The sequence below is a fragment of the Pongo abelii genome, chromosome 1, assembly GCF_028885655.2.
Source record: "Pongo abelii isolate AG06213 chromosome 1, NHGRI_mPonAbe1-v2.0_pri, whole genome shotgun sequence".
NCBI classification, from domain to species: domain Eukaryota; kingdom Metazoa; phylum Chordata; class Mammalia; order Primates; family Hominidae; genus Pongo; species Pongo abelii.
The window spans coordinates 158,634,417-158,662,256 of record NC_071985.2 but is presented as its reverse complement, the minus strand read 5'-3'; the positions used below and the strand labels follow the sequence as shown (position 1 = coordinate 158,662,256).

Sequence of the window (27,840 nt, the reverse complement as noted above, 5' to 3'; positions counted from 1 at the left end):
AGTTCTTTATAAAAGAAATCAATCCTTACTTCATACCTTTGGAAATAATGCTATTATGTGGTGATAACTGTCTTTTGAAAATTGGGGAGCAGGTTTTCTCTTTTCTCCTTTTGTTCTTTTAATTCTTTTCTATTACAGGATTACACTCTGCTTGCTACCACGGTCACATTCACCTGGTTCAGTTCTTACTGGATAATGGAGCTGATATGAATCTAGTGGCTTGTGATCCCAGCAGGTCTAGTGGTGAAAAAGATGAGCAGACATGTTTGATGTGGGCTTATGAAAAAGGTATATTTTTAATCATCGTGTCTCTATAGAGATACATTGAACTGTGTGCATAGATTATGTCAGCGCGTCAATAATTACTTTGCTTGCATGACTTGAACACTCTCATTTCTTCTGTAGATTTTACTTGAGTTTCTGGGGCCTTGGATCAAAGAGTCCAATACACTGTAATCAGAGAAGGCAACTCCTAGGCTGCAGATGAGCCAAAGGCATTCTCAGTATTGGCACTTTGAAAAGGGAATAGTCACATTTCTAAGTACCAGAGAAACAAAATTGTGATGGATAATGATAGTAGAGTGGGCTCAGAGCTAGTCTTTATCTCTTATATGGGGGAATTTTGATGTGGTTTCAAATTTATAAGAAAGAAGTACAAAGGGGAGAAAAAGAAATATTTGTCAGCTCTAACCCTGCTGACAATGCCTGTGCTAGAAAATGTGAGGGAGCCAAGTGTAAACTTATTTGAATATAAACTTATTTGCTTAAGTATAAACTTATCTGAGCTCAAAGTGGTGAAAGCTTGAGATCTGGTATGAGAATAACTGGGTTTAAATCAAGCTATATTATTTGACCTTGTGCAAATTATTTAATATTTCTGAGCTCCATTTTCTTCATCGGAAAAATAAGGATTATAAATTCTACTTCATAAGATTGTAAAGATTAAATGAGATAATATATGTAAATTGCTTGGAACAGTGGCTGACACAAAATAAATACTAACTAATTGCTATTTTAGTGTGATAGCAGTCGTACTACTAGTAGCTCAGAAATAAAGATGATTGATAACAAATTCATCATTTCAAGAGAGAAGTAACTGAAGACATTCAGATGGTGAAAAGCATCTTTGTAATTGTTACTGAGATATATTTGCCTCATAAGCAAGCTCTCCATATACACATACACTCCTAAGGAGTTTAGATTTTTAGGTGATATGAAAGAATGTATATTATCTTTGAAATTATAGGTTATAATTGAATACTATAAAAAATATGCCAGATTTTAAAGTCACATTTTAATTGTTATTTTAACTTTTGATGACTGCATTGTCTTTTTACGATATTAAAAATATGTAAAGAAACATAGTTATCTTTTTAAATATTCAAATCCTAAAAGATTGTACTGAAAATAACAATTATTAAGCTATAAGATTTCCTAGCCTACGAAGTTGATTCAAAAGGTTTTCTGACTAAAGTGGGATATGGGCCAGGCGCGGTGGCTCATGCCTGTAATCCCAACACTTTGGGAGGCCACGGTGGGCAGATCACAAGGTCAGGAGTTCGAGACGAGCCTGGCCAACACGGTGAAACCCTATCTCTACTAAAAATACAAAAAGTAGCTGGGTGTGGTGGCAGATGCCTATAATCTCAGCTACTCAGGAGGCTGAGGCAGGAGAATCGTTTGAACGCAGGAGGAAGAGGTTGCGGTGAGCTGAGATCATGCCATTGCACTCCAGCCTGGCAACAGGGCAATACTCCGTCTCAAAAATAAATAAATACATAAATAAAGTCGGATATGAAAGTCCATCAATGAAAGGAGAAATGTAGTCTAATGGATGAAAATGTAGAGCTGTTGTAAGCATGCAGTAAGCGTATAGACAAGGAGAAGGAGAAATGTACAGGTCTGAAGACTGCTAGTAGAAAAATGATGTGGGAGTTACTTTAATAAAGACAAGTGAACAGACATAGAATATTAAGTAATGAGTTAGATATAGGCCTGCTGTGTTTTGGTGGGCTTATTTTGCTTTTTATTTGAATATTGTATAAATACAAACACATATACCTTTGCACATATTATAACCATATAGGTCAATGAATTTCACAGATTGAAATCACCCCGCACCCAAATGAAGAAACTGAACATAACAAGTCCCCTAAAAGCCCCATTGACATTCTCTTCTAATCACTCCCGTAAGGAGGTTACCACTGCCTTCTTGTGGAATAGTTGTTTTGCCACTTTCTGCACTTTATATAAATGAAATGCTATGCTATGTACTCTTTGTGTCTGGCTTTTTTCAGCCAACAATATGTGAGATTCATTCACATTGTTGCAGGCAGTTGTAGATTGTTCATTCTTATCATTGTATAGTATAATGTTTTGTGACTATATCACAATTTTTTAATTCATTCTACTGTTCATGAGCATTTGGATAATTTTCAGTTTGGGGCTATTAAGAGTACTGTGTTATGAACATTCATATATGTAGATATATGTCTTCCGTTGAATATATGGTTGCATTTCTATTAGATATAAAGGTGTTCTACTTTGTATTTAAAAATCTAGGTAGCTCTGTATCTTAATATCAATTGGAAAATCTTAAATTTTCTGAAATCTCAGGAGGCCTTACTAAATTCTGTCTCCTCAACACATTGCATTTATTCAAGTGATTCTCAGACAGTGACTCTCAAGAAATGTGAGCTTCAGCGTAAGACTGTTTACAAAGCATTAGTCTTCTGGAAGGCAGCTCAGAAATTGCTGCTGCAGCTATCTCTTCACAGGGGTTGGCTTTGTTTGTTTTTAGCTGATTGAGAGTGATAGTTGAAAACTGGCTTTACTTTTATTTTTCATGGAATTCCACACTTTTATGAAACAATGAATCATTGTATGAGCGTCTAAGATTTCCTATGAAATGTCAACAAAGATCCTTTAGCTTAGAGGACTTGCCCACTGGCCTCTGCAACATATGCTGTATTTGTCACCGTATTTGTTCAAACTAATGTGCCAGCCATCAGTGTTGCATTCCATTATTACTATGAATTTTAACAAATTGAATGTTGTCGCTCAGAAGACAGATGGATGTTTTGCAAATGTTCTAGGGCAAAGCAAGTCAAATGACAAATGAAATTGTTGCTATTTTTCTCTTCCTAAAAAAATGTTGCATTGTTTTCATGTGTTCAGGGAGAATTGAAGTGGCCTTGTTAATATTGTCAGCAGTGCACCTGTCCCTGTATCCTTTGAAACAAGAAGTGTTTTCCTGTCTCCTTGGAGAGGGAATCACTATATTAATTGATATGGCATACTAAGGAGTTCCCTGAGCAATTTGGAGGTAAAGTTGCGGAAGGACTAAAACTCTACTTGATGTAAGAATGGCCCCATTGTGGTTTACCATGTACCCTATCCTATCCCGGGAGAGATAAACAAGAAGGGAGCTTCACAATCAAGGGTGTCTATTTGAATAGGTGTACTTTTGGATATGCCCAATTTAAATAGTTCATCCTAGTCTAATCTCTTAACAGAAAACTGTGCAGTCTTTCTCAGCAGCACCCGTCTCTATCTGAATGGCTCTAAGCCAAATTTTTTCACCTGACCTAAGCTAAATTTTAGCTGACCTTCTTTCTACTATTCTGATATGGCACATTGAAGTGTGATTTGGAGTTCTGCAAGAGTTATATTCTCTTTTGGAATACTTTCAGAAAAGGTTTTACTCACTATGGTTCCCTGTGGAATCGGATATAAAGAATGCTTTCTATTTGCATAGCCCTTCTAACCTAAATATATCAAAATCAATCTTGGAAATAATTTTCCTGGTGACCTGCATCCTACACAGAAGCCTACTGTTTAAGTTTCAATATTTATCTGCCAGAGTACTTAGAGCTCCAATTTTACAATATTTAGAGTGTCTCCCCTCCCCATCTCTCCCCTTCTTTGTTTCTACTATTCCATCTGAAAGTGTAGCGATCGCTGTCTCACTCACTTGGATTTGTTCTGCCCTTTTCCTGTGGTACAAAGGACCTGTATGAATCAATTTAAATTGGTCAGAAGAAATAGCCAGCAGCCTGCTTATGTTCAAATCCTCTGCCCTAATCACCAGCATGGAAAACCCATTGAAAAGACCTACACATAATCTTACATCCATTGCATTAAAGATGAAACTGCCGAATTGAAAAGATCTCAGCCAATTAGAATTGAACACATAGCTCAATACTGTGTCTGGCAGTTAGATTTGAAAAGGCTGCCTTTGACAAAGAAAAGCACTCCTTTATGTCAGGCTGTTTAGGGTCAGAAAATAACCCAAACTAGAAACAGAACTAAAAACTTCTTATTCGCTTCAGTACTGACACCAGTTAAAGTAATATACAGAGGCTCCTATCACAATATCTAATTACCCAGAATACAATATTTGTATACAGCAAAGACGCCTAATTCACAGTGACAGGAAGCTGGAGGTGGAGAATTAGTGAATAAGTGAGCAAAAACAATAAAAGTCAAGGCTCCTGTACCATGATATATACTTTGTTCATTCCTTTTGACAAGTGTAGTATTGTGTGAATTATTTCTAGTAAATGTACTATAGTGTATTCTCTGAAAGTAATGAAATCTTACAGTCATGAGTTTCTACAGTTTTTAGACATTAAAAAAATAACTGAGAAATGAGGGTGGGAGAGGAGTACAAATAAGAAGAGATAGATTCATTAAATTATTTGGTAAATTTTCACCAATGGATTATGAACTCCCAGGCTTTTTCTATGTTAAATTCCTATCTATTTCAAGTTTAGTTACTTAGTTTAGTGATACTAGTTTAGTGTGCAAGAGTGGATTGGAGTAAGGAATCCATGTGTGAATTTTTGTTTTTGTATACTGGTTATCTTCTTACATGTTTAGCTGCTCTCTTTTAAAAAAATAAGTAAGTAAAATAATCTCAACTGTCAGAATGGAAAGAACCTTCATCATTGCAGGGAGATAACTCACAAAAATGTTTTTGAAATGTGATAACGTAAGAATTCACATACTTAAAATGGATAGTAAAAGAGAACTTACATTCATTGAGTATCTTTTACAGATGCATGTATATGTATATATAATTTAGTCAAAATAACCCTTCAAATTGTTATTATCTTTGTTTTATAGATAAAGAGATTAAGACTTCGGGCTGTTAAGTCACACTTGCCCAACCCATGCAGTTGTTGAGTAGAGGGGCAGTACCAAATAGGGGGTCTGTCTTGTTGTAGAATTCAAGCTCTTACCAACACACTGTAAAATTAGATCTAAGCCAAAACTCCATCCTTATTATTTAATGACCTTGGGCAAGTTCTTTAACCTCTTTCAGCATTTACCCTCAAATTCAAAATAACCACTTTACAGAATTCTGATGAGGTTTAAGGATAAGATTTAAGTGCTTGGCCCATAACAGAATCTCAATAAGAATGGCGGTATCTCTTATTGGTAAGTGCAGAGCAGAGATTCAATCGAATCCACATAACTCCCAAATTTCATGGTCTTTCCTAATTTATAATATGTACAGTTAGAAATTATGATATATTAGGATAATAGGCATCCGCTATAAACCCTCTAATGAAGGGCTTATATTCCTGCCAAACACCTCTGGACAATCCCTGCATTTATAAAAGTGTGTGTTGTTTTGTTATATTGGTATTTCTTATTTATGGCTCAAGTTATACCATTAATTTTAAGCCTCAGAACTGAAGCAAAATAAAGGAGATTTTGAAAATAACTAATCAAAATATTATGAAAGTAATCCAAAGACATTATTCTAATGTGCATAGTTGCATGCAAATACATAAAACAGTATTTTAAAACTGTAGCACAAATTTGCAAGCCTCTTTCCTACAGCAGGGTTTTTCTCCACAGTCAAGGAGGAATGTCAAAGAATTTGTGATCATATTTTCAAACCACCATACCAACCGACTGCTTGATTTCTTTGCTTGGATATCTGAGGACCCTGCAAAACTCAACAAGTCCAAAATTGAACTTAACATTTTTTTTTGTCCTCATGATTCTGTTTCTTGTACTATGTATCCTTTATTCAATCAGTCATTTAATGGTATTACCATCCACTTTGTCACTTAGGTCAGAAATCTTGAATGATGCTTGATTACTTTTTCCTCCTCAACTTCTCCTCCCACCACACATCCTATCGATTCAATCCAAAAGTCTTTATTTTGCTTAATAAGTACATTTTTAATCCATCCTTTTTTTTTACTATCACTATTTTAATTCAGATCCTTATAATACTTCTAATCCATTTTAATAACCTCATAACTGCCCTTTTTTGTCCTCAGCATTTTAAAATTTTCCAACTGTAGACTGAGAGATATATTCAAGGTGCAAATAAGGCCATATTATTCCCCAGTCTAAAACCTTTCTCTGATGTACTATCACCCATAAGAAAAAGTCTCAGCTTGATATCATAACATACAGAAACTTTATTGTCTTGTGTACTTCTTGCCTCTTGAACCTCATATCCTCTTACTCCTGTTACATGGACAACCCCACATGCCACAACCATCATCATATTCGCTAGATCACCAACAGTCACTCAATGTTCACTCTCTGCCATGCATGTTCTAAATACTTCACATATATTAACTCATCAAATCCACATTTTGATGACCCTGTGAGGCCGTGTCAATTCACATAATAGGAATAGTATAAAACTGCTCATTCATCTTTACACGTATCATGTTATTTCATGTTTCCGAGACTTTTATCATGGCAGTCCAATCTGCCTTTATATCCTCTCTGTCCTCTCCATGTCACCCCATTCTTTAAATTTCTGATTGCCACTTGGTCTTCAAGACTTAGTTTATGGAAGTCTCCTAGTCTTATTGAATATTTCTAGAAAGTCTTCCCTGACATTCCAGCCTAGCACATACATCCTTTCTTTATATTTTATTTTGTTATGTGCACATCTCTTTCTCTGTGTTTACCACTTTATACTGAAACACTCTCTCCTCTTACCAAATTGTAAACTTCTTGAGAGCAAGCATTTGGGCCATTAATTCATTGTCTTCCAAAAATTTGAATTCAGTGGGTGACTCCTAATAGATATTCAACACATGCTTCTTGAAATCAGTGAGAGAGACAGGAGGAAAATATTTTAGACATAATATTCTTTTCCATGTTCTACTACATGGCATCTGGTGAGTTGATATTCTAAGAAATACTAACTACCACTATTCTGTTGTCTCTGTAACTATTTCTGTAAATATCATAGGTTCCTTATTAACTGCACAGTCCTAATATTCAAATAAACAGGCAAAATATTTTAAAGTATGTTCTAAAGCTGCTCTTTCCATGCATTGGAACTGCAAAAATTTTGTTCTCGTTGGAATCCTTTTCTCCTACCTTTTTGCTTAATCAGTTTGTCCTTATCTTTCAAGTTGAGCTTGAAAGACAGTCTCAACTATCCTGAGTCTTCCAGACTGTTGTAAGATTCACCATTATACACATTCACATCATGTAACTTTTCTTCCTAGAGCTTGGCTAAATAAAATTTGAGTGAAATTATATTTATATAATTTTTTCCACTAGATAGCATTGCATATAAAAGTAAATAATATTTCTTTTTCAACCCTGTCTCTCATACTTAGTACCATTCATTTATTCAACAAAAATGTATTGCCAGCCTAATGTGTGATAGACACTGTGCTAGGAACTAAATTCCTAGTGCTAGGAACAGTAAAACAGATAATACCTCCCTGATCTTAGGAAGTTTGCATTTTTAACTTGAAGACACAGGCTGCAAGCAAGAAAGCAAATAGAAAATATGGATTAACAATAAGTGCTATGAATAAAATAAAAAGGAAATGCAATGGTGAACACAAAATTCAAGGATACTATCTAAAATTGAGTAATCATGGAAGGGGAAGGTCTCTCTGGGAAGGTGTTATTGGAGCTGGCCCCTCATAGGTGCACAATGAATATTTGAGGAAGAAAAGGAAAGAGAAAGGAAAGCAGAATGAGAAAAAGAGAAAAAGGAAGGATAGCTAAATAATTTAGTTTGCATATAAAAATATCTTGGCAAAAGCATTCTTCATGCCCGTGGATTCTTCTCTTAAGGTAAAGGACCAGTGACATCCTTACTGGGGCCTGCTGATTAAGGAACAAGAATAATGGGTCAAAGGGGATGTGAGTTCCCTCTCTGTGATATAAAATTAGGACATCTTTCATATTTAAGTGATGAGAAGATGTATCAAGTCAGAAATTTTTGTCGCCTCTGATCTAATAATGAACAGTGTATGGGACCAGGGTGGTCAGGAGGAAGATGAGCCATTGAAGGGCAATTGTCCAAAGCCACCCTCTGATTCCACTTTTCAATGCTTTTGGAAAGCGAGTTTTTAACATAATGGGAAGAGGATATATTAAAATATTGAACAAAGGCTAATATTTATCATTACTGTGAAAGTTTCATTATTTAGGCCAGTTATAAAGCAAGGCCTAGGCTGTTCCTTTGATGACCTGGGCATGTGAGACATGAGATCAATGAGAATTCCTTCTGTAACTGAGACTAAATCTCCATGTTCTCTACACAGCTGTGAACCCAAAGGGTCTCTGAGTCACCAAATCATGGAGATCTTAGTACTGGTGTCATTTACCACTAATCTGCAGATCTAGTTCTTAAAATATTCTCATAGAAAGAGATTAGAATCAGCCTTCATTGTTTTTAAGTTAAAATTGTGGGGGACAGAAAGACAACCTTATAGGGAGATAAATTATACTTCCCTTCTTAAATAATTATAAAGCATCTATTGTATATATGACCATGATGTAGATATTAAACTGTCTTTGTAACAGTCTCTTGGATTGACTTGTCATCTTAAACAAAACTTAGGTTTTAAAATAACTATTAAGAAAGTAGAAAGCAAAGAGGATTTAAGAGAGGGAGAAATCACACCAAATATAAGAAATAAAGGAACACAAGTAGACAAATTAAAGGGAAAGCACTGAATTTGGAGAATACACACAGGACTGAAAGAGTGAGGAGCAGGAAATGAAAGAGATTTCAAGCTGGGAGAAGAATCATATTTGCCAGAACCCTTAGGTGCTCCAGTGAATAATACTCTAAAAGTACAGATCATCATTAGAGCTGCATTAGGCTAATAACATAGCAACCTTCTATTTTGGTAAAATGCTTGGGTGTAGATAGTAAATTCTTAAATATAGGAAAACATTTTATTTAATTAGTGGAAGTTTGATTGTCTCTGGAGGTATTCCATTAGTGTGCCTTGGTTATCTGGGTGTATCCATTATCAGGAGTTTGGCTTAATAAGTCCATTTAGTGAGCTCCATTAAGGTTTATTTTTCTGCTTAACTCCTTGTGGCCAAGCGTCCAGGAGCTGGGCTTTAGTGGGTTTCAGGTTTCTTTGCATGTACTTTAGTGGCTTGTCAGAGCAGTTCTAGTCATGGAAAATTTCCCATACGTGGGTGCCTTAGCCCACAGTTAGCAGGAGGTGGGAAATCAGGCAGAGAAGCCTTCCAGAGCTGAGGGGGCCTCTTGGCATTTCCCTGGCAGCTTCATGCTTATCATCAGCCAGAACCCAGGCACTCATTAGGCTCTTGATGAAAAGCATCCCAAAGAAAATGCCAGCAAATTGTGCCACTGTGCTGGCAGGAAATGGAAACTGCTCAGAGCAAGTGGAGCCAAGAGAGCTGTTGAAATGAAAGGTAACATCAAGGGTGTGATCACTAACTCACACAGGCGCTCAGGATTCAGGATGCAACTTTCTGCTTCACTGGGGAAAGCATGAGGCCCTCTCGTCTGTCAGCCGATGTCAATTCTATGTAGGGGCTGAGATAGACTGGAAGGTGGGCTCTGTGAATTAAGCTTTGTTGTGCTTGGGTAAATGCTAGGGGTTTGGGTTGTTTTTATTCCCTCAAGAAGTCTCTCCTAGGGAAAACAGAAATAAGAAAAATTTTTTGTTTTTGTGTTTTTCCTGGTCCCAAACACTTGAAGACCAAATTAAGTAAAAGGAAGATTCCAAAAGCACTATAGGTCCTATTAATGTGGGATCAGACAGTGTGAAGGGAGGAAAAAAAAATAAAAAAATAACCTTAGAATCTGTGAATCTAGCAAGGAACAGATGAGGGGTATTATTATTATTATTATTATTATTATTTTTTTTTTAGAGACAGGGTCTCACCCAGGTCTAGCCCAGGCTAGAGTGCAATGGTGTGGTCATAGCTCACTACAGTCTTGAACTCCTGGGTTCAAGTGATTCTCCCACCTCAGGCTCCCCAGTACCTGGGACTACGGGCAGATGCTACCATGCCCCACTAATTTAAAAAAAAATTTTTTTAGAAATAGGGGTCATGCTATGTTGCCCAGCCTGGTCTTCAACTCCTGACCTCAAACAATCCCCCCACCTCAGCCCCACAAAACACTGGGGTGTGAGTCAAGACACTCAGCCAAATTTTAATTCCAAAGGAATTTCTGGTCTTTAGTGCTGCTTTTATCCTAAGGTTAAAATGGCCACCAAAGCAAGAAAAGAAAAGCTCAACAGCAGGCAGCACCAACACACAAGCAAGGCACAGGCACACTGAAATCTTCATGAAACTGGGTGTGGTAGGTAGAGTAATGCCCCCTCAAAGATATTCAGTTCCTGTTCACTGGAACTGTAAGCAGGCTGCCTTACATGGGGAAGAATCAAGGAGGTAGCGTAATGCCCCCTGCCACCCCCAAAGATGTTCAGGTCCTGTTTGTTGGAACTGTAAGTAGGCTGCCTTACATGGGGAAGAATCAAGGTTGTTATTTAGCTGGCTTTAAGAGATAGATTATCCTGGATTATCCCAGTGGGCTCATTGTAATATGGAAAAGGGGGGCAGAAGCAGAGGTCAGAGCAATATGATATGAGGACTAAGCCAACCATTGCTGGCTTTGAAGCTATAGGAAGGGGGCTACAAGCCAAGGAATGTGGGTGGCCTCTAAAACTTGGAAAAGTCAAGGAAACCGATTATCTCTTAAGGCCTCTAGAAAGAAATGCAGTCCTGCTGACACCTTGATTTCAGCTCAGAGAAAAACATGTTGGACTTTTGACCTCCAGAATTACATGATAATAAATTTGTATTGCTCAAGTCACTATGTTTGTCATAACTAACAATAGCAGCAATAGAAAATGAATACACTGGTATTTAGAAGATTCATCTGAAATTCCAAAAAGGAGTTTCCAAGTTCACCTACAATTCTTGGGGCAAAAAGTAAAGTGAAAAAGCAGTGACAAGACCCAAAAGGCACATTGATGTGTTAGAACTGTAAGGCATATTACATACATCATCTTAGTTAATCTTTACAACAATCTTAAAAGGGTGGATTATCGTTTCTAACTGTAGATGAGGATCTTTTTAAAAAGTAAAACAAATCATATCCTTTAACTAATTAAAGAGCTTCAGTGGCTCCCCATCTTGCCTACACTACACGAAAATCTCATCTCCTTATCCTCACCTGTAAAGCTCTACATCAGTCGTAGTCAAAGTGCAGATTGCTGATGAGCATCTTGTTAGAAACGCAACACTCAGCCCCTACTACAGACTTTTTCAATTGTGATCTATTGGGACAGGGCTAGGGAATCTGTTTGAACTTGCACTTCAAGTGATTCTTATACATAGTAAAAAGTTTGAGAAGCACTAGTCCACGTGAAGTACACTTGCCTACCTGTCCAACCAAATCTGATACCACTCTCATCCTTGCTTGTGAAGCCACACTGGCCTTTTTTCATTCTCTAAACATGTTATGTTTGCTCCCATCTTGGGACTACTACATTATCTATTCTCTCTGCCTATTAGGTTCCTCCCCTAGAAATTTGTTTGTTGGCTAATGTCCTTAATGTCTTAAGGTTTCCCTGATCATGAGCTCACTACGGTCCAAAGAAAGAATGCCAATGGGACTGGCCCCCACGTCATTTCATTATAACTTATGCCTATGATTTGAGAAAATTAGAGATCCACTAGTCATGAACAGAAAGCTGGAGATGATGAGAAAATGGACCCTAGTTTTTAACTATGTAGATTTAAGTTTTGCTACCAGTTTTAGCAATTGTAATCACAATGCTTTTTTTTTTTGCTTTTTTTTTCCTCGAAGAATCTTAGCCTTGTTACCTTTGGAAAAGCTTTTCATGCTTGTAAATACCATGATTTTTCCACCTCATGATCTTGAATGCACTGTTCTTTTAAAGTTTTTGGGGAAGGGAAGATTTGAAAGGCAAGCAAATCTCGGCATATACTCTCTACATAGGCTAGGTGTATGCTTAACCCATGTTAACTACAGATCCTTTGTGATGGATAAGTATTTAAGCTTTTTCAATTCCTTAAGTTTGCCAGTTTTACAATGAGCTCTGTTGTATTTCACACATCCTATGGCAACATCTTTAAGGTTGGCTGTTTTTCTCTTTTGTAAATTAGCTTCATAGATTATTTTTATAGTGAATGCATTAAAATAGTATTGAAGTTTAATTTTATTGAAAAACATTGCATTACTCAGAGGATCATTTGGCATTTTTTATCCTTCAAAATCATAAGCCCCTAGTGTAACTAGTAAACACTAGATTGCTGGTGGTGTTATAATAGAAAAATATTTCTCATATAGCACTCCACAATGGGCATTTCTGGTCGGTGGATGGCTTTCTTCCAACCCTTAGAGCTTCAGAGCCTTCTGCATCTAGCCAGCAAATGGGAAGAGCAGAGAAGGCTCACCTGTTTCTTAAGGCACAGACCTGGAAGTTACTTCACTTTTGCTCATATTCCCTTCATGAAAATATGTCACAAGGCCACAGTTGGATGTAAGGTACATAGGAAAATGTCACTGGGTGGGCAGCCATTCCCAGTGACAAAATCACCCTGTGAAAGAGGAGTACAAATATTGGCAGGCAGCCAGCTGTCTCTAAAAACCTATGTAAATTATCTTAGTGCTGCATAATACTGCAATACTGAATCAAATGTACTGCTCAGTCACAGCAAATACATCTCTCTTTCCTGATTACTGTATGTACTTTTTGCCCTTTTAATAGTGCCTTTATTATATACTCCCATAGTACTTAGTATTGCATTATTTAGAAATCCTCATCATTTTTCTGATTATTTGTTCAACTACATTGTAAGCTTCTTAAGGGTAAGACCATAGTCACTTTGTTCACTGCATCACCAGTACCCATTCCCAGTAGAGTGCCTGACATAGTGCTTTGCATATGGTAGTCTTAAGAAATTATTTTGAACCAAAGAATGAATGAACTAAATTTCTATTGCAATACATTACCTCTTATGATTTGTCCTATGTTGTAAGCTACTTCCAATGATTTTTGGATTTGAGAGTAGACTGAATAACTTAAACAAAATTTAGGACTCTTTGTTCTTTGTATCTTTTCATAAAGGGCATGATGCCATTGTCACACTCCTGAAGCATTATAAGAGACCGCAAGATGAATTGCCCTGTAATGAATATTCTCAGCCTGGAGGAGGTACCCCTCTTCTTATTCAGTTTTCATTGTTGTATAATATATTGTGCCTAAAGGTAAACCTGTGTTTCTGTTACTATCATTCTTTCTGGGGCTAGGGAGGAGGGCATAGCCTATGTCAGATTAGATTTATTTTAAGTAACCTTATGTCTGGGAGAGGCTGAACATAAAGAAGCCTCCATTTCAGCTATTTTCTAACTCACCAATCTGCAGCTCCTCTAAGTTTAACATTTCCCAGACTGGATGCTTATGAGGCTTGTGCATGACTAGGAAGGCCTGGATAAGCTGAGAGCAGTTGTTTTTCCATTTCAGTAATCTATTACTGAATACTCATATCCAGACACAAATTAAATCTGCTAGAGTCTGCTACAACTTGGATTTTCTAAAAAATCTTTTTATGCACTTTCTAAATAAACACTTGCAGTACAATTTCAGTATCCAGAGAAAGATTTGGTCCTGAAGCGATAGTTTGACTTCATTTCGTCACCTGCTTATTTTTATAATGTTGAACTTTTATGTAGAAAAAAATGATTGCTACTTTCAACTCTATTATATAATTTAATTTCTAGATGGCTCCTATGTGTCTGTTCCATCACCCTTGGGGAAGATTAAAAGCATGACAAAAGGTACTTATAATCTGGGACAATTGTTATATTTAATTACTAAGGATAACTATTGCTTCAAATGTAACTTTCAATTTTGTTTTACATATTACAAATGATGACTATTTTACAAGCACAACAAATATTATTGACAGACCATTCTTTTCATAATTAACCTTACCCTTTTTCTCCTTTCAGTGCATGAAGATATAATAACAGTGAAAATTTCACATGACTATTAAAGAAAGATCAAATTCTCACTGGACTGTTTAGATGTTTCTGTTTTTTATAAAAATGAATTATAAATATTAATATTTCTTTAAGGAGAATTGGGACTAGAAAACATGTGTGAAAAAAATATATATTATTTTTCAAAATATCCCCAATAAGTAATACTTTGGGACCTTTTTGAATGTATGCTTCACACAGAAATGAATAACATTGGACCAGGAAAGTAAAAACTTTGATTCAAGTGTAAATATATATTTAACTATTTGGAATTTAAATTCCAAATTGTTTCCTTAGAATGTAGAATGAGTGTTTCCTTAGAATGATTCATATGTTTATTTCCTGTCATTTAATTGGCATCCCTTTGAGATTAGTTTATGGATATTTGGCTAAGTCTATTGGAATAGACTGAAGAGAGTTACCAGATCAGAACCTTTATCATAATGTGATACGGACTGGACTCCAGGGTTGCCATGTCATGCAGGCAGGCTGGTTGGTGACCAAATCAGGAATAGACCCTTAGCCCTGGTAACAAGGAGTGAGTAATCAAGACATAGAACTAACATGATTTTAATGCAGGGGGGCAGGGATCATTTGGGTTAAGGTTTTAGCATCTTCAAGTAGTCAATTACAGTTGGAAAATTAAAAATTAAATGTTATTAGGAAATTATGTTTTTAGTTAAATATATATATGCATGTGTATACACATCCACGTGTGTGCTTTTTACCTTAAAAAATAAAATGACAATTTCTGTTTGCAGAGAAGGCAGATATTCTCCTTCTAAGAGCTGGATTGCCTTCACATTTCCATCTTCAGCTCTCAGAAATTGAGTTCCATGAGATTATTGGCTCAGGTAACCTAAAAAAATAAATAAATAAAGGTCTGGTTTAGTTGAATGAGCTCAAGTTAATATATGTTTATTTATTTATTTTAAACAATTGTAGGTTCTTTTGGGAAAGTATATAAAGGACGATGCAGAAATAAAATAGTGGCTATAAAACGGTAAGCAAGCAAATGAAAAAATTTAGCATCCAGGAGGAATTGTGACCTTTGAGAAGCATATGCATGGCAAGCCCCTTGTTTGGATCCATCTGTTTACTGAAGATTTTCTGTTGCTGCCATTTCCAGTTATCGAGCCAATACCTACTGCTCCAAGTCAGATGTGGATATGTTTTGCCGAGAGGTGTCCATTCTCTGCCAGCTCAATCATCCCTGCGTAATTCAGTTTGTGGGCGCTTGCTTGAATGATCCCAGCCAGTTTGCCATTGTCACTCAATACATATCAGGGGGTTCTCTGTTCTCCCTCCTTCATGAGCAGAAGAGGTATGGGTCTTTTGTTCTGATTTATCCTTGGACATTCCATTGAAACTACTCTTGCAATACTTCAGAGGGTTTCCCATTGGATGAGCCTTCACCTTTTGAAATCTGAGTGCTGCTAGCAAGTGTGTCATTTTTAATATCACTAATAATTTATGCCTAATAACTGTGTTTCAATGAATAGAAATACTTTGTGCTTTCTTAGCAGAAATTCAGTTGAAGATAACAAATTTAAGGAATTTAAATTGGAAACTGGAGCTTAAAATAATTAGGCTAAATTTGAAATACTGATAAAGAAGATATATGTAAGCTCAGAATAAAATAAAGTTTTAAAAAAGTGATCTTGCACAAATCCAATGTGAATTCACTTTCTGAGTTTATGTATATAGTAATTAGAATGTAGTTTCATATAGTGATTAAAATAGATTTCATTTTACAATATTACAAAGAAATGAAGTATAGTATTATAAATAAATTATAAAACCAAGTATAATATCTTAAACAAGAGATGCTGTATATCTTAATTGATTCATAGTTAAGCATTTTCTGATGTAGGAAAGCTATTCAGATTTGTTGAATTTCTAGCTTAACCTTCAAGAAACAAAAAATGGTTAAGATTATATAAAATAACAACTCTCACACATCATTTGCTTTTTTGGTATTCGTTTTGACCATTTCATCTCTGTTAAATCTATTTTTAAATTCTAGGATTCTTGATTTGCAGTCTAAATTAATTATTGCAGTAGATGTTGCCAAAGGCATGGAGTATCTTCACAACCTGACACAGCCAATTATACATCGTGACTTGAACAGGTATTTTTTTCCTAAATAATGAACTCAGAAGGATATAACTAACTGGGAGTTTAAGACAGATTTCAGTGAAGATACATTTTAGACTTATTGCAGATCAGGGTACTCTGTGGGTAAGAGGACAGGCTACCATAAGCTTAGGCGATAGAAAGTTTTGTCATTGTCTTTTAAGGAGTAGAAAGCTGTATAACTGCTTCTCAGGGATCTTTTAAATCTATGAAGAATGTTCACAAATATAGTAATATCTGTAAGATGCACCAGCTAACTAGTTCCCAGGTCAGTAAGGTCAGATCAAGCAGTGAGCTAAATGGCTATTAAAAAATGATATGTCTCCTATAAAGTGAAGTGTTGGAGTAGCTCCTGATATAAAATTATCTGAAACGTACTTTGTGCTACCATAAATTCAGCTTAACCACAACAGCTTATTTACCTAGTTATCAGGTAAAGAGGATTTCATGTGAAACAAATATGAAATCAGAGTGTTCCAGTGGTGGAACCCCAAGTGATCTCAAAACTTTTCCTAAATGGTGAAAACTTTCTCTGAGTAAAGTCTTATAGGAAAGGCCAGTATACAAAATGGAGCAGTGTTGGGTGAAGGTAAAGTGGGGAGGAGAAAACTCTATTTACTTCCCATTTCCCAATGCTAAGGAGAGAGATTCCTGCACCACCTCTGTGGAAGCCCAAAGGTGCTATAGAGAATAGTTGGACAAACACTGATTTAGTTTATGAAGCAAGTCAGATTATTCCACATCAATCACTTTCATTTTATGATAGTCAATAAGATTCAAATAGATTGTGTATATAGTCCTTTATAAAAGCTTTACAGTTCTGAAGCTACTAAATATTGATTACTCTAGTCAGTCATTTGGTCAACAACTATGTTTGAACATATATGTTTAAAGACTATTTTCAGCACAGTAGAGCTTACAAAGTGGGACGTTCATAGACTACATTCAAGGAGTTTTCACACTCTATGTAGAGGAGAAAAATATTTACGTAAATGTATTTGAGGTATAAAATAATAGGTTATATACAAGATTTAGTACAAAAATTTCAGGAACAAGAATATTAATTGCTTCTGAGGATTCTAACGACAACTCCATGAAAGGGATGACATATGAGCTTGGTCCTGAAAGATGGGTAGAGTTTGGAAGAGCATCCTATAGGCTTAGGGAAGACATTAATAAAATGCATAGACATTAGAAAGTTAAAGGTATATATAGGAACTATAGTTTCATTTTAGTATACAAAGTGTATAAATGTATGTAATATGTATAATGTATGAAGTGGACAATTAGAAAAAAGTATAGAAAAATAGAACAAGAGCACAGACACCAGTGAATGCTATTACTAAGGTATTTCAGATTTTTTTTCTTTAGGAAGACCATAAAGATGTTTGAGCTGAAAATCACAAATTTGGAGCTATATTATTGAAAGATGAATCCAGCATCTGGTAAAATATCGATTTGAAGGGAAAGTTGAGAAACTAGTGAGGCAGTTGTTGCAGTAATCTAGATAAGAAGTAATGAAAAGCAGAATTTCACTGGTGGCAGTGGATATGAAAGGAACAGACATGTCAACTTTAAGTAACAAAATACAGAGTTTATTCAAGCTCAAAGCTTGAGGATCATTACCCATGAGCATGGATTCAAGTTGTCCTGAATACATACTCCAATTAGCAGTGGTTACAAGTTAGTTTTTAAGAAAAAAAAAAAAAGCAGTTTTTAAGTTGTTTACAAAGAATTTACATTAAAATAATATAAGCTATTGATTGGCTATACCTTGTTCTTTAATCAAAAATTATAGGAACATAAAGATAATGGGTAACACAGCTAGTCAGGAACAAAATGCCTTTACACTATTGCCCCAGAGAAATGGAGATTGGAGACATGACTAAAGTCCCATGCTCATGTCTCTCTGGGCCTGATAAATTTTGTGTTGCTCATACAGCTCAGACTGCCCTCAGCCATTTTTCTCTTCTCAGATAGATATGAAAGGTAGGAGAGATAAATCAGATATGTGAGTGGTAGAATCTTAAATATTGAAAGTAAACATATAAGACTCAATCTATTTATAATTATTTACTAGTTTTCACATAAAAGTCATTTCTTAATTTTTAGCTATTAGTTCTTTACCTTTCTTAATTTCAAACCAAACATTTAAGTTAACAAACATTTAACTATTTCAGAAACAGATTTAGATGATAAATTAGCATAATATGAACCGATGATTTTAAGAGTATTATCTTTCCATCCCAAACATTTTTGCACATGATATTAAAACAAATGAGTACTCACTGCAATAAGTAATCATTGCAAGTTTTCTCTAGCTGTAACTCTCCATTTGTGGGGCCATTATATATTCTGTTGCCCTGAGTTATGTGCAAGTTATTACCACCAGTTGTCAGGCAGGACCAAAAATATAAATGTTGATTAAAATAAAAACAGAACATTTACTATATAGCTGATATAAGTTTATATCTACAATTTTTGCTGCCTCTAATCTAACCTAAATGCTTAATTGCATCAAAAAGTTTTTAAATTTTATGAAACAACATTTTGTAGGTGCCTTCATTATGATAGAGTCCCAAACTATTGTATCAATTATTTGTAGACTATTTTCTATCAATCTTTAATCTGGTAGCAACAGCAAAACATTGTTTTTCAGATGCATGCATATGTAGCATTGTACATGCTCAAAAGAGCCTGGGTCCTTTCCCTCAGAGAGCGTACTGCACTACTTGGCATATAAGACATATGCCCAGAAAGCAACTAGAGTTCCACTTTATATAGAAAATAATTAAGGGTCAAAATGATGAAATAGCAACTTTCAGAGGATTTCAAGTAAGTCAAAGATGAAAGTTGAGTAGAATGCTTCTTAGCCTATGTGGAGCTAAACGTAGAGTTTAAAGAACAGGCATTAATCTTTTCTCAGGCTTTTCACAGCATACTAACCTCTGTTTTAGCATGGTACCTAGAAAGTCTCACTCAAGGAAGTAGAGAGAAAGATGCACATCAGAGATTGGGAAACTCGTACACTTATTTGCATTTGTATTGACATGGTCTGTTTATATTTTTATATTCCCCATTAGCCTGGGCAAGTCAGGGTTTCAGGGTCAGAGACTTCATCTCACATTTTCTGAACTAAGCATTGTGTCTTACACAGAGAAGATGTCTAATTAATATTTTTTAACTGAACCAAATTCTTGTGGCATTTCTATGAGTGTCATTTTACGAAGCAATGACCTAATTGGTATAAGTATGACTACTTGTGTATAGCATCCAACTTGCCCAATAACTTTTATAATTTTAAAGGGAAAAGGATGTTTGAGCCCACAGGATGGGGCACTTTTATATTTGAGTTTGTGGTTCTTGCAATTATTTGAGTGAAAAAAAAAGAACTCTACTTTTCCCATGGCAAGCAAAGCCAGCTGAGGGTTTTTACCATCCAGTTCTGAAAGTTAATTTTGATCTTCAGTAAATGTCCCTTGGTATCTGCAGGGGATTGGTTCCAGGACCTCTCAAGGATACCAAAGTCTGAGAATGCTCAAGTCCCTGGTATGAATTGCTGTAGCATTTGCATATTTCCTATGCACATCCTCTCCTGTACTTTAAATCATTGCAAGATTACCTATAATATCTAGTACACTGTAAATGCTATGTAAATAGTTTTTGCACTATATTGTCTAGGGAATAATGACAAAGGAAATAGAGTCTATACATCTTCAGTACAGACACAATCTTTAAAAAATTTTTTTGATCCATGGTTAGTTGAATCCACAGAAGTGAAACCTATGGATTTAGAGGGCCAACTATATATACTAAGGAAAAGTTCAAGGAGTGTAAGAAAGTAGTTATTTTCAATGGAAATGATGATAATGATAATACCTACCATTTATTTATCACAATATGAAAGGAGCTTTGCTAAGCCTTTGTCATGCTTTCATTCAACCACACAACTCGATGGGATAGTTATTATTATTTCCATTTTACAGATAAGGAAACTGACTAAAGAGACTAAGTCTGTAGTATTCTGTATCTTCTACTGTAACAACAACAACAGCAAAACCATGTGAGAAGAGAGAGATAGAAGGAGCATATTGATGATATTGAATGGGCATCAGCAATATTTATCAACCTTACTCTCTGTACTTTAATCTTTTAAAAAGTCAATTCCTGTGACCCAAACAATTTCTCATATCATCTTCTTATGCTTCTGTGTTCCTGCTTTATTTCTTCTTTCACACTCCATGTTCTGCTGGCGTGGAACAGATGTTGCATAGAAGGCATGCAGATAGGTTTTGTTTGGCCCATAGTGTTTAAATATTTTGAAAATGTTCATAATTCAAGCAGGAATGCACCTCTCTAATTTGCTGTAGACCTCACCACCTACCAACTTATATTTGGCCTAATTTATACATTCATTTTGTGGCATTGGAGTTTGCTAGTCATTATTTATATCTTAAAGGATTTAAAGCTTTTTACTTAATACTAGAAGCTGTGTGTTTTTCTTGGAAAAGTATATTTTTCAAATTGTTTGACACTGAGGCAGAAACATCACTGCAAACATACATGGATCAAATACATGATATTCTCCTTCTATAAAGATATAGTATTATATATGTTATATTAACACTGTAATGAATTAAATAGTGATAACCTCCATCACAAATTGCACATGGCATTCACATGAAATATGTATATGAAATCATTTTATAAACTGTGAAGCACCATACAAAATGCATTTTTTATTACTCTTAATCCCTCATTTGTTCCCTTTAATACTGGGGATGGAAAAACACTCCACAATTAAAACCACCTTTGCAAAAACTACAACTGAGAAAATTATGACTGAAAGATCTGACTTGACTCCACTTTGCTTCTAACCTGCAAGCTGTTCTTGTTCATTCCTGGACATAGGCCAAAATAACTTTGGGAGGAACTTGAAACTAAGACAATAATAGCCCTTTCACAAAACAAACCTCTTTCCTGCCTGGGGACTAGACTACCTTCATAGGACTAACAAATTAGCCACAAGATTAGAAATAATGGTTTAGGAATCACATAGCTGGAGGCTGAAAGATTCGAAACCTCCCCAGATTGCTTCTGGGGATAAATCACTATTGCAAAACCTAAGATCAGTGCTTGAGATATTTTGCAGACGCTGTACAGGATGGCTCAGCTGCTACCACCCAGACTGATAAACTGGGTCATCTGGTCTCCTGGCCCCAGGAGACTGACTCAGCATCAAGAGGACAACTTTGACACCCTATGATTTCATCTCCAACCCAACCAATCAGCAGTCCCCACTTTCAGACCACTACCCACCAAGTTTTCCCTAAAACCCCCATCCTCAAGTTTTTGAGGAGACTGATTTGAGTAATAATAACATTCTTCTCTCCTGTACAGCTGGCTGTGCGTGAATTAAACTTTTCTCTATTGCAATTCCCCTGTCTTGATAAATCAAATTTATCTAGGCACTGGGCAAGGAGAACCCACTGAAGGGTTACAACAATATTCTCATACGTACAGAGGTTTTTTTTATATGACATAACTAATTAGTTTGGGGTCTAGATCTGAGAAGGACTCACCGTTTTTGACTGCCAGTTTATTCTAGTGGGTATAAAGGAAAATAATGAGTGATAATTTTAAAATAGCCGACTTTCCAATGACAAATGACAGGTAATTTAAAAAGACAGAGCTGTTATGAGCTAAAAGAATCTTAATTTTGAAGATGACATTTAACTAAAATAGTGAAGATTTTAGGAAGTGCCAAAGAAAAATATTATTGATAGAAAATTATAATAGTTGCTTTTAATTTGATATATGCATTTGCCTGTCAGTTGAATGCAAAATATAAAATTCCTGCATGTAAGAAAACACAACAATTAAGTAAAACAAAGAAATTGTTAATTTTCTTGTGTTCCTCAAATTCCATGTATTATAGAGTCCCTCTCTCAGCTATTTCTTTAACTTGTGACTTTTCTAATAAGTGCTTATACAGAAAGAATTCTGCATTCATTGGCAAATATCATCTTCAGAAGACTTCTGAAGACCTCTATGCAGACCAGTTAACTGATTATATTACCATACTTATAAAAGTCCTGCAAGAGAAGCCATTAAAACTCTTATGAAATCCTTGACAACCCGTATCTGTGATTCTCTAGTATAAAACCAGTCATCACAAGTAGCATTTTAAATTTTATCAATTATTTTTACTCATTTGCACTTGAAAAATGTTAATTCATTAAATAATATCAAACACTTATTGAATGCATGATATGATCTAGGGTCTATGCTGTGCTGTAGGGATACAGGTGAGAAGGACAGATAATAACACTTTTTCCAGCAAAGCACAGGGCCTAAGGAAGCATTTACAAACTTTCCTGAAGAATCATTTGGGGGCCTTCATTAAAAAAAAAAAAAAAGATTCAAAGACACTGAAGGGACTGATTCAGAATGTCTTACGTTGGGCCTGAGAATCTACACTTTTAAACAAGACTACCAATTAATTCTTATGATCTAGGAGATGAAACATTGCTCTAGTGCAGTGGCTCTCAATTTGGCTGCACAGTTTCTAAGAGAAATTTAAGAAAATCCTGATACTGATTACATCAGAATCTCCAGGCTTGGGGCCTACATATCATATTTGGAGAGAGAGCACTTCAAGTTATTCTAATATCTAGGCAAGACTGAGAATCACATTTTAGTCTGATGTCAATTATTCCTCTTAATCATTTGCCATATAACTTCATTCTTCTCTGCTGCCAGAGCAAAGTGGGAATATTAGGGAATCAAGTCACAACGTAACTCCAAATGTTTTCAGAATAATCACCCTAGTCAGTCTAATTATTCATTCATTCGTACATTTGTGTATCGACTTACTCAGTAATGAATGTCAAAGACAGAGATCCACACACCCATGCTACCTATGGCACAGAATAGGTCCCAAGATTTGGCAGTTTACATGGGAGTTGTACCATACAATGCTCCTCCAGAGAAAATAACTTCTAATTTATGAATGATACTAGAAAGTTCCCTAGAGTGTAGAATCTTCACAGGTAGCCAAAACAGATACAAAAGTTTCAATACCAGACAATTATATTGCACATGGTTTATGTAAGTACTATATACCCATATAATACAGAATTATATGTAATAAATAGATACACATATAAAGAGAAGGATTCATATATATGTGTACATATTCTATATTATTCTAGGGTTTCTAGCCTTGAATACCCACATGAACTGCAGTGTGCACTGCAGTTGTCTGATATTAAAATTTTTATTTCTGTTTTGGCTATCTGTGTAGATTCTACACTCCTGGGAACTTTCTGGTATCACCCATGAATTCTAAGTAATTTGCTCCTGAGGAGCCTAGCACAGATAACACAACTCCCATGGAAAATGCTAGATCTTTGGACCTATTCTGTGCCATGGGTTCCATGGGTTTGTGGATCTCTGTCTTTTTAATTCACTATTATATCAATGCACATATTAGTATACATATTTATATGTAAGTGCCCATATAAACAGACACATTTCCATATGTTTTTGGAATGCTTCCAGCCTTTTAAAACTAGAAGAAAGAAGTCAGCTCTACAGAAGGTGAGTTCAGGGATTATTTTCAAATCTCCTCAGCATGAGAAATAATCACTATCATTTGGAGTACATAGAAGAGAAGTTAATTCATAATATACAATGGATGCCTTAGGGATTAGGGCTACCTGTAGTTCTGAAATGTTTATGTCCAAAATTGTAATCTGATTTCAGATTTTCAAGTTAAAATTTTTCTTAAAAAAAGCAATCAACTGCAATCAGATTCAATTTTATTACCGCTTTGAGTAATGAAAAAACTAAGCTATATAATTTATTAATATTTACAATGTGAAATTCAGATTAGTTAGGGTAGTTTATCTGCTGTAATGATAGAGTCCATAATGTGTAATGGTTCCAATACAATTGAAGTTTGTATCTTGATTGTGTGGATGAACAAGTTGTTGAGGCAGTCCCTATCCATGATGTTACTCAGGACCCATCTTCAATGTGTGACTTCTAGGGGGTCATCCAAATTCAAGTGAGCGTTAATGAGGCAAGAATATATAAGATGTGCATGACATGTTGTATGGGCCAGGCATTAGCATGGCACACATTTTGTTGTTGTTCTCAGTTTAATTTTATTTTATATATATATATTTATATATATAAATTGATATATATTTATAAATTTATATATATTTATAAATATATATAAATTTTTATATATTTATATATATATATAAAATTTCATCACCTCAGCTAATCCCCAAGGGCATTTACATAATTCATAATGACCAATGTGACTTGACAGTGACGCTGAGGGTTTGGCATTGGGTGATACAGTCAGCTCTGTCTTGGTGGCACCATATGAGGTCCTGGGAAATGTAGTCTAGCTGTGTGCCTCCCAGAAGAAGAGGAAATGAGTTTTAGTGGTCAGCCAGAAGTCGGGGCTACATTGACCCTATGTACACTGGTGATAACAGGTAATAGGTGTTTGAGTAGTGGTGGTAGTTAAGAAGGCTGATCTGGATTTGCATGAATCAGTTATACAAATATAATGTTAGCTGCATACTAAATATTTTTAGTTTATTAATGTATTTTCACAATTTATGAACTAATAGCAGTAATTGGGAAATGAATGAAAACTACTTAATAAAGCATGCTATATATGAATTAATTTTGAAATAACTCTTCTCATTCACTTTTGTTAATTTAAAAACATGAGAATAGCTTCGGGAGTGTGGCGACATATGTCTGTGAATCAAAATGTGGCCCAAGAAGAAAAACCTATGACTATGTCCCTGAATCGAAATATGGCTCAAGAGGAAAAATGTATAACTATATAAATATAATAGTATGAAATAAGCTGTATACATTTTAAAACATTGCCATAATCTCATGCACTGTATGTCAGTGAACACACATACACACGCGCGCACACACACGCACACACTTTTTTTTCTTCAGGAGTAAACATTAAAATAAAAAGACTATGGCCACTGTATTTAGAGAACCTTGTACCACATCCAACAGAAGGGGCTCCTTAACCATTTATTTCTACAAATTACTCTAATCCTATTTATGAGCTGCACTCAGTGTTGGTGTCCAGTCATAATTTCTATCCCCATTTCTGACATGCTCAGTTTCCATCTGAAGTCAGTCTGTCTGTCTGTCCTCAGCTCCCTGAACCTCCAGAAGAAACAGTGAGTTCTCTCTGGCTCAAGTTTATACCCATTATTTCCACAGAGATTCACTATCCAACTCTTCCTGGTTTTTCTCTGAGGGTAGATTCATCCCTGCCTCCTTAACTAATGCTCGTAGTTTCCAGAGGGCCAACTGTGTTCCAAACATTCTCATGACATTTCACTTTGGTTAATATTCTCCCTCCCATACTTCACTACTAGAATGTCCTTTAGTCCTGAGTTGTACTCTTTTTGTCCCCCTACAGAAATAGCTAAAGTTTCCTCCCAGGGCCAGTTAAAATGTTGTTCTTCTCTCATCTGCGTTCATTAGAATGTCTCATTTAATTTTGGCTGCATTCACTAATTCTAAAAATAGTGCTCTTACTTAACACCCCATTAAGTAAATTCCCTTAGACACATACTCCCTTTAAATGAAAACAGGTATATCTAAGTCTGAAAAAGTCATTCGTTTTCCCCACACTATCATATTGCTTGCATAAACCTGGACAAATTGACCATCTCTTACAGTAGCTCCCATCAGAACCTTTGCCTCATTCAGCCCAGACAGACAAATTCCGCAATCTCACATCTTCTGTATGCCATTTGAAATGCTACACAAGATGTGTGTGTGCAAATAAATGTATCTGTGTAACAGCACAGAAAGGTACTAATTTGACCAAAACTAGAAATCCTGCCATACCAACGTTTACTTTTTATTTGCTATAAAAATACTGCTACTCCACACTGGAACCTGGCATCAGGATTTCTTATTCCAGTGCATTCTTGTGGTTGAAGTGGTTCACTCTGCAGCCTCTTTCCTTAATACAACACTCACACCCTGCGAATGCCCAAAGCTAGCGTGGCGACTGTACCTTCCCTACAGCAATGTCACCTTCCCTCACCCACAGACTGAGCGTGGAGGGAGAAGCGACGCCCCTCCTGATCCTCTAAAATCTTTCAAATGCTTTCCTGTAACTGGTGGTGAACTCACTGGCCTGCAATTTTCTGGTGTTACTGGTTTCTTACATTGCCATTTTCTATTCTTTGGGGATATGGCCTGTATAAAGTTGGCTTTTGAAAATGTCAACAAAAGCTTTTCTCTGTTCGGCTTCGTTTCTTCTCTGCTCTCATTTCTTGGGAGGCACCGTGAATGCCCTCTTGGCACCTTGTCGATTTCCTAAGCAGCTAACCTTTCAATAATGATATTAATGCTGTCGTGTGGTAATCTGTGCATTTCTCACTTCATCGTTTTCAACCCTTGCTTGCTGAGATTCATTTGTGTTGTTGTGTTCTTAAGATTCTGGAGTTTAATTGAGTGCAACCTGACTAGGGACCCAGAGCCAAAATTTCTAGCTAATAAATGAGAAACAATCTTAATAAGTGGAAATTTCTTTCTAATTGATTGAATTTCCAATAGCTAGCTATACTTTGAATTTGGCCTAGAAAAAGAGATACAGATAATTATAAACCTTTTTAAAGTCTCATTTAATATTTTCTATTTCAAAATCCTCCCTATTTGGAAGAAAGTTTCTAAATAATGTTAGTCTTCTCTGGCTGGGACTACAGCATGGATGCCTCTGGGGATATGTGTTGATGTGGGTTATCATCCTATTGGAAGACCACAGGAGAACTAATTGAGGGCATGGGCTCTGAAGCCAGACTAAGCATGTTCACATCCCAGCTCTGCCACATCTTACCTATGTCCTTGGTCAATTTATTTAACATATCAGTTTTCTAATTTCTAAGATGGTTATATTTAAATGCCTACCTTATTGGATTTAAATGAGAAAATACACTAGCATTATTAGCATTGTTTTTCTTCTTTATTCTTCTGAAAGAATCTTTTCACTATTAAATTTTCTTGCATGCCCTAGTTGCTTTCCTGAATTAAATGTTTCTAATGATCTAGGTCTCCTTTTTGATTGTATTACACAAACTTTGCTTATAATATCTCAGATGGATAATTTCTTCTTGCCCTAAAGATCTGGGAAATAATTGGATTGTTTTACTGTAGATCTCTTTCTATAGAGAAGGTCAAGGGGATTCAAATAACAGATTACTGTCTTCATTAAGACCTCTCACTCCTTCTTGGTTCGAACTTGAATGAGGGATTCAGTCTGACACTCCCATTAGACAGATGCAGATCTGGAATAGAATTTGATTAAAAATGTAGCTGAGGGTTAACACGGTTATTTG

The 27,840-nt window shown here is 35.7% G+C and overlaps 1 protein-coding gene across 1 annotated transcript in view; it reads left to right on the top strand.

Moving 5' to 3' along the window:
• Nucleotides 1–27,840, top strand: part of TNNI3K (TNNI3 interacting kinase) — a 307,803-nt gene that overhangs the window by 119,857 nt on the left and 160,106 nt on the right. Inside the window, 7 exon segments of the mRNA NM_001204855.1 lie at nucleotides 139–288; nucleotides 13,380–13,466; nucleotides 14,033–14,089; nucleotides 15,055–15,147; nucleotides 15,239–15,296; nucleotides 15,423–15,617; nucleotides 16,320–16,424. Coding sequence (NP_001191784.1) covers nucleotides 139–288; nucleotides 13,380–13,466; nucleotides 14,033–14,089; nucleotides 15,055–15,147; nucleotides 15,239–15,296; nucleotides 15,423–15,617; nucleotides 16,320–16,424 — 745 coding nt within the window.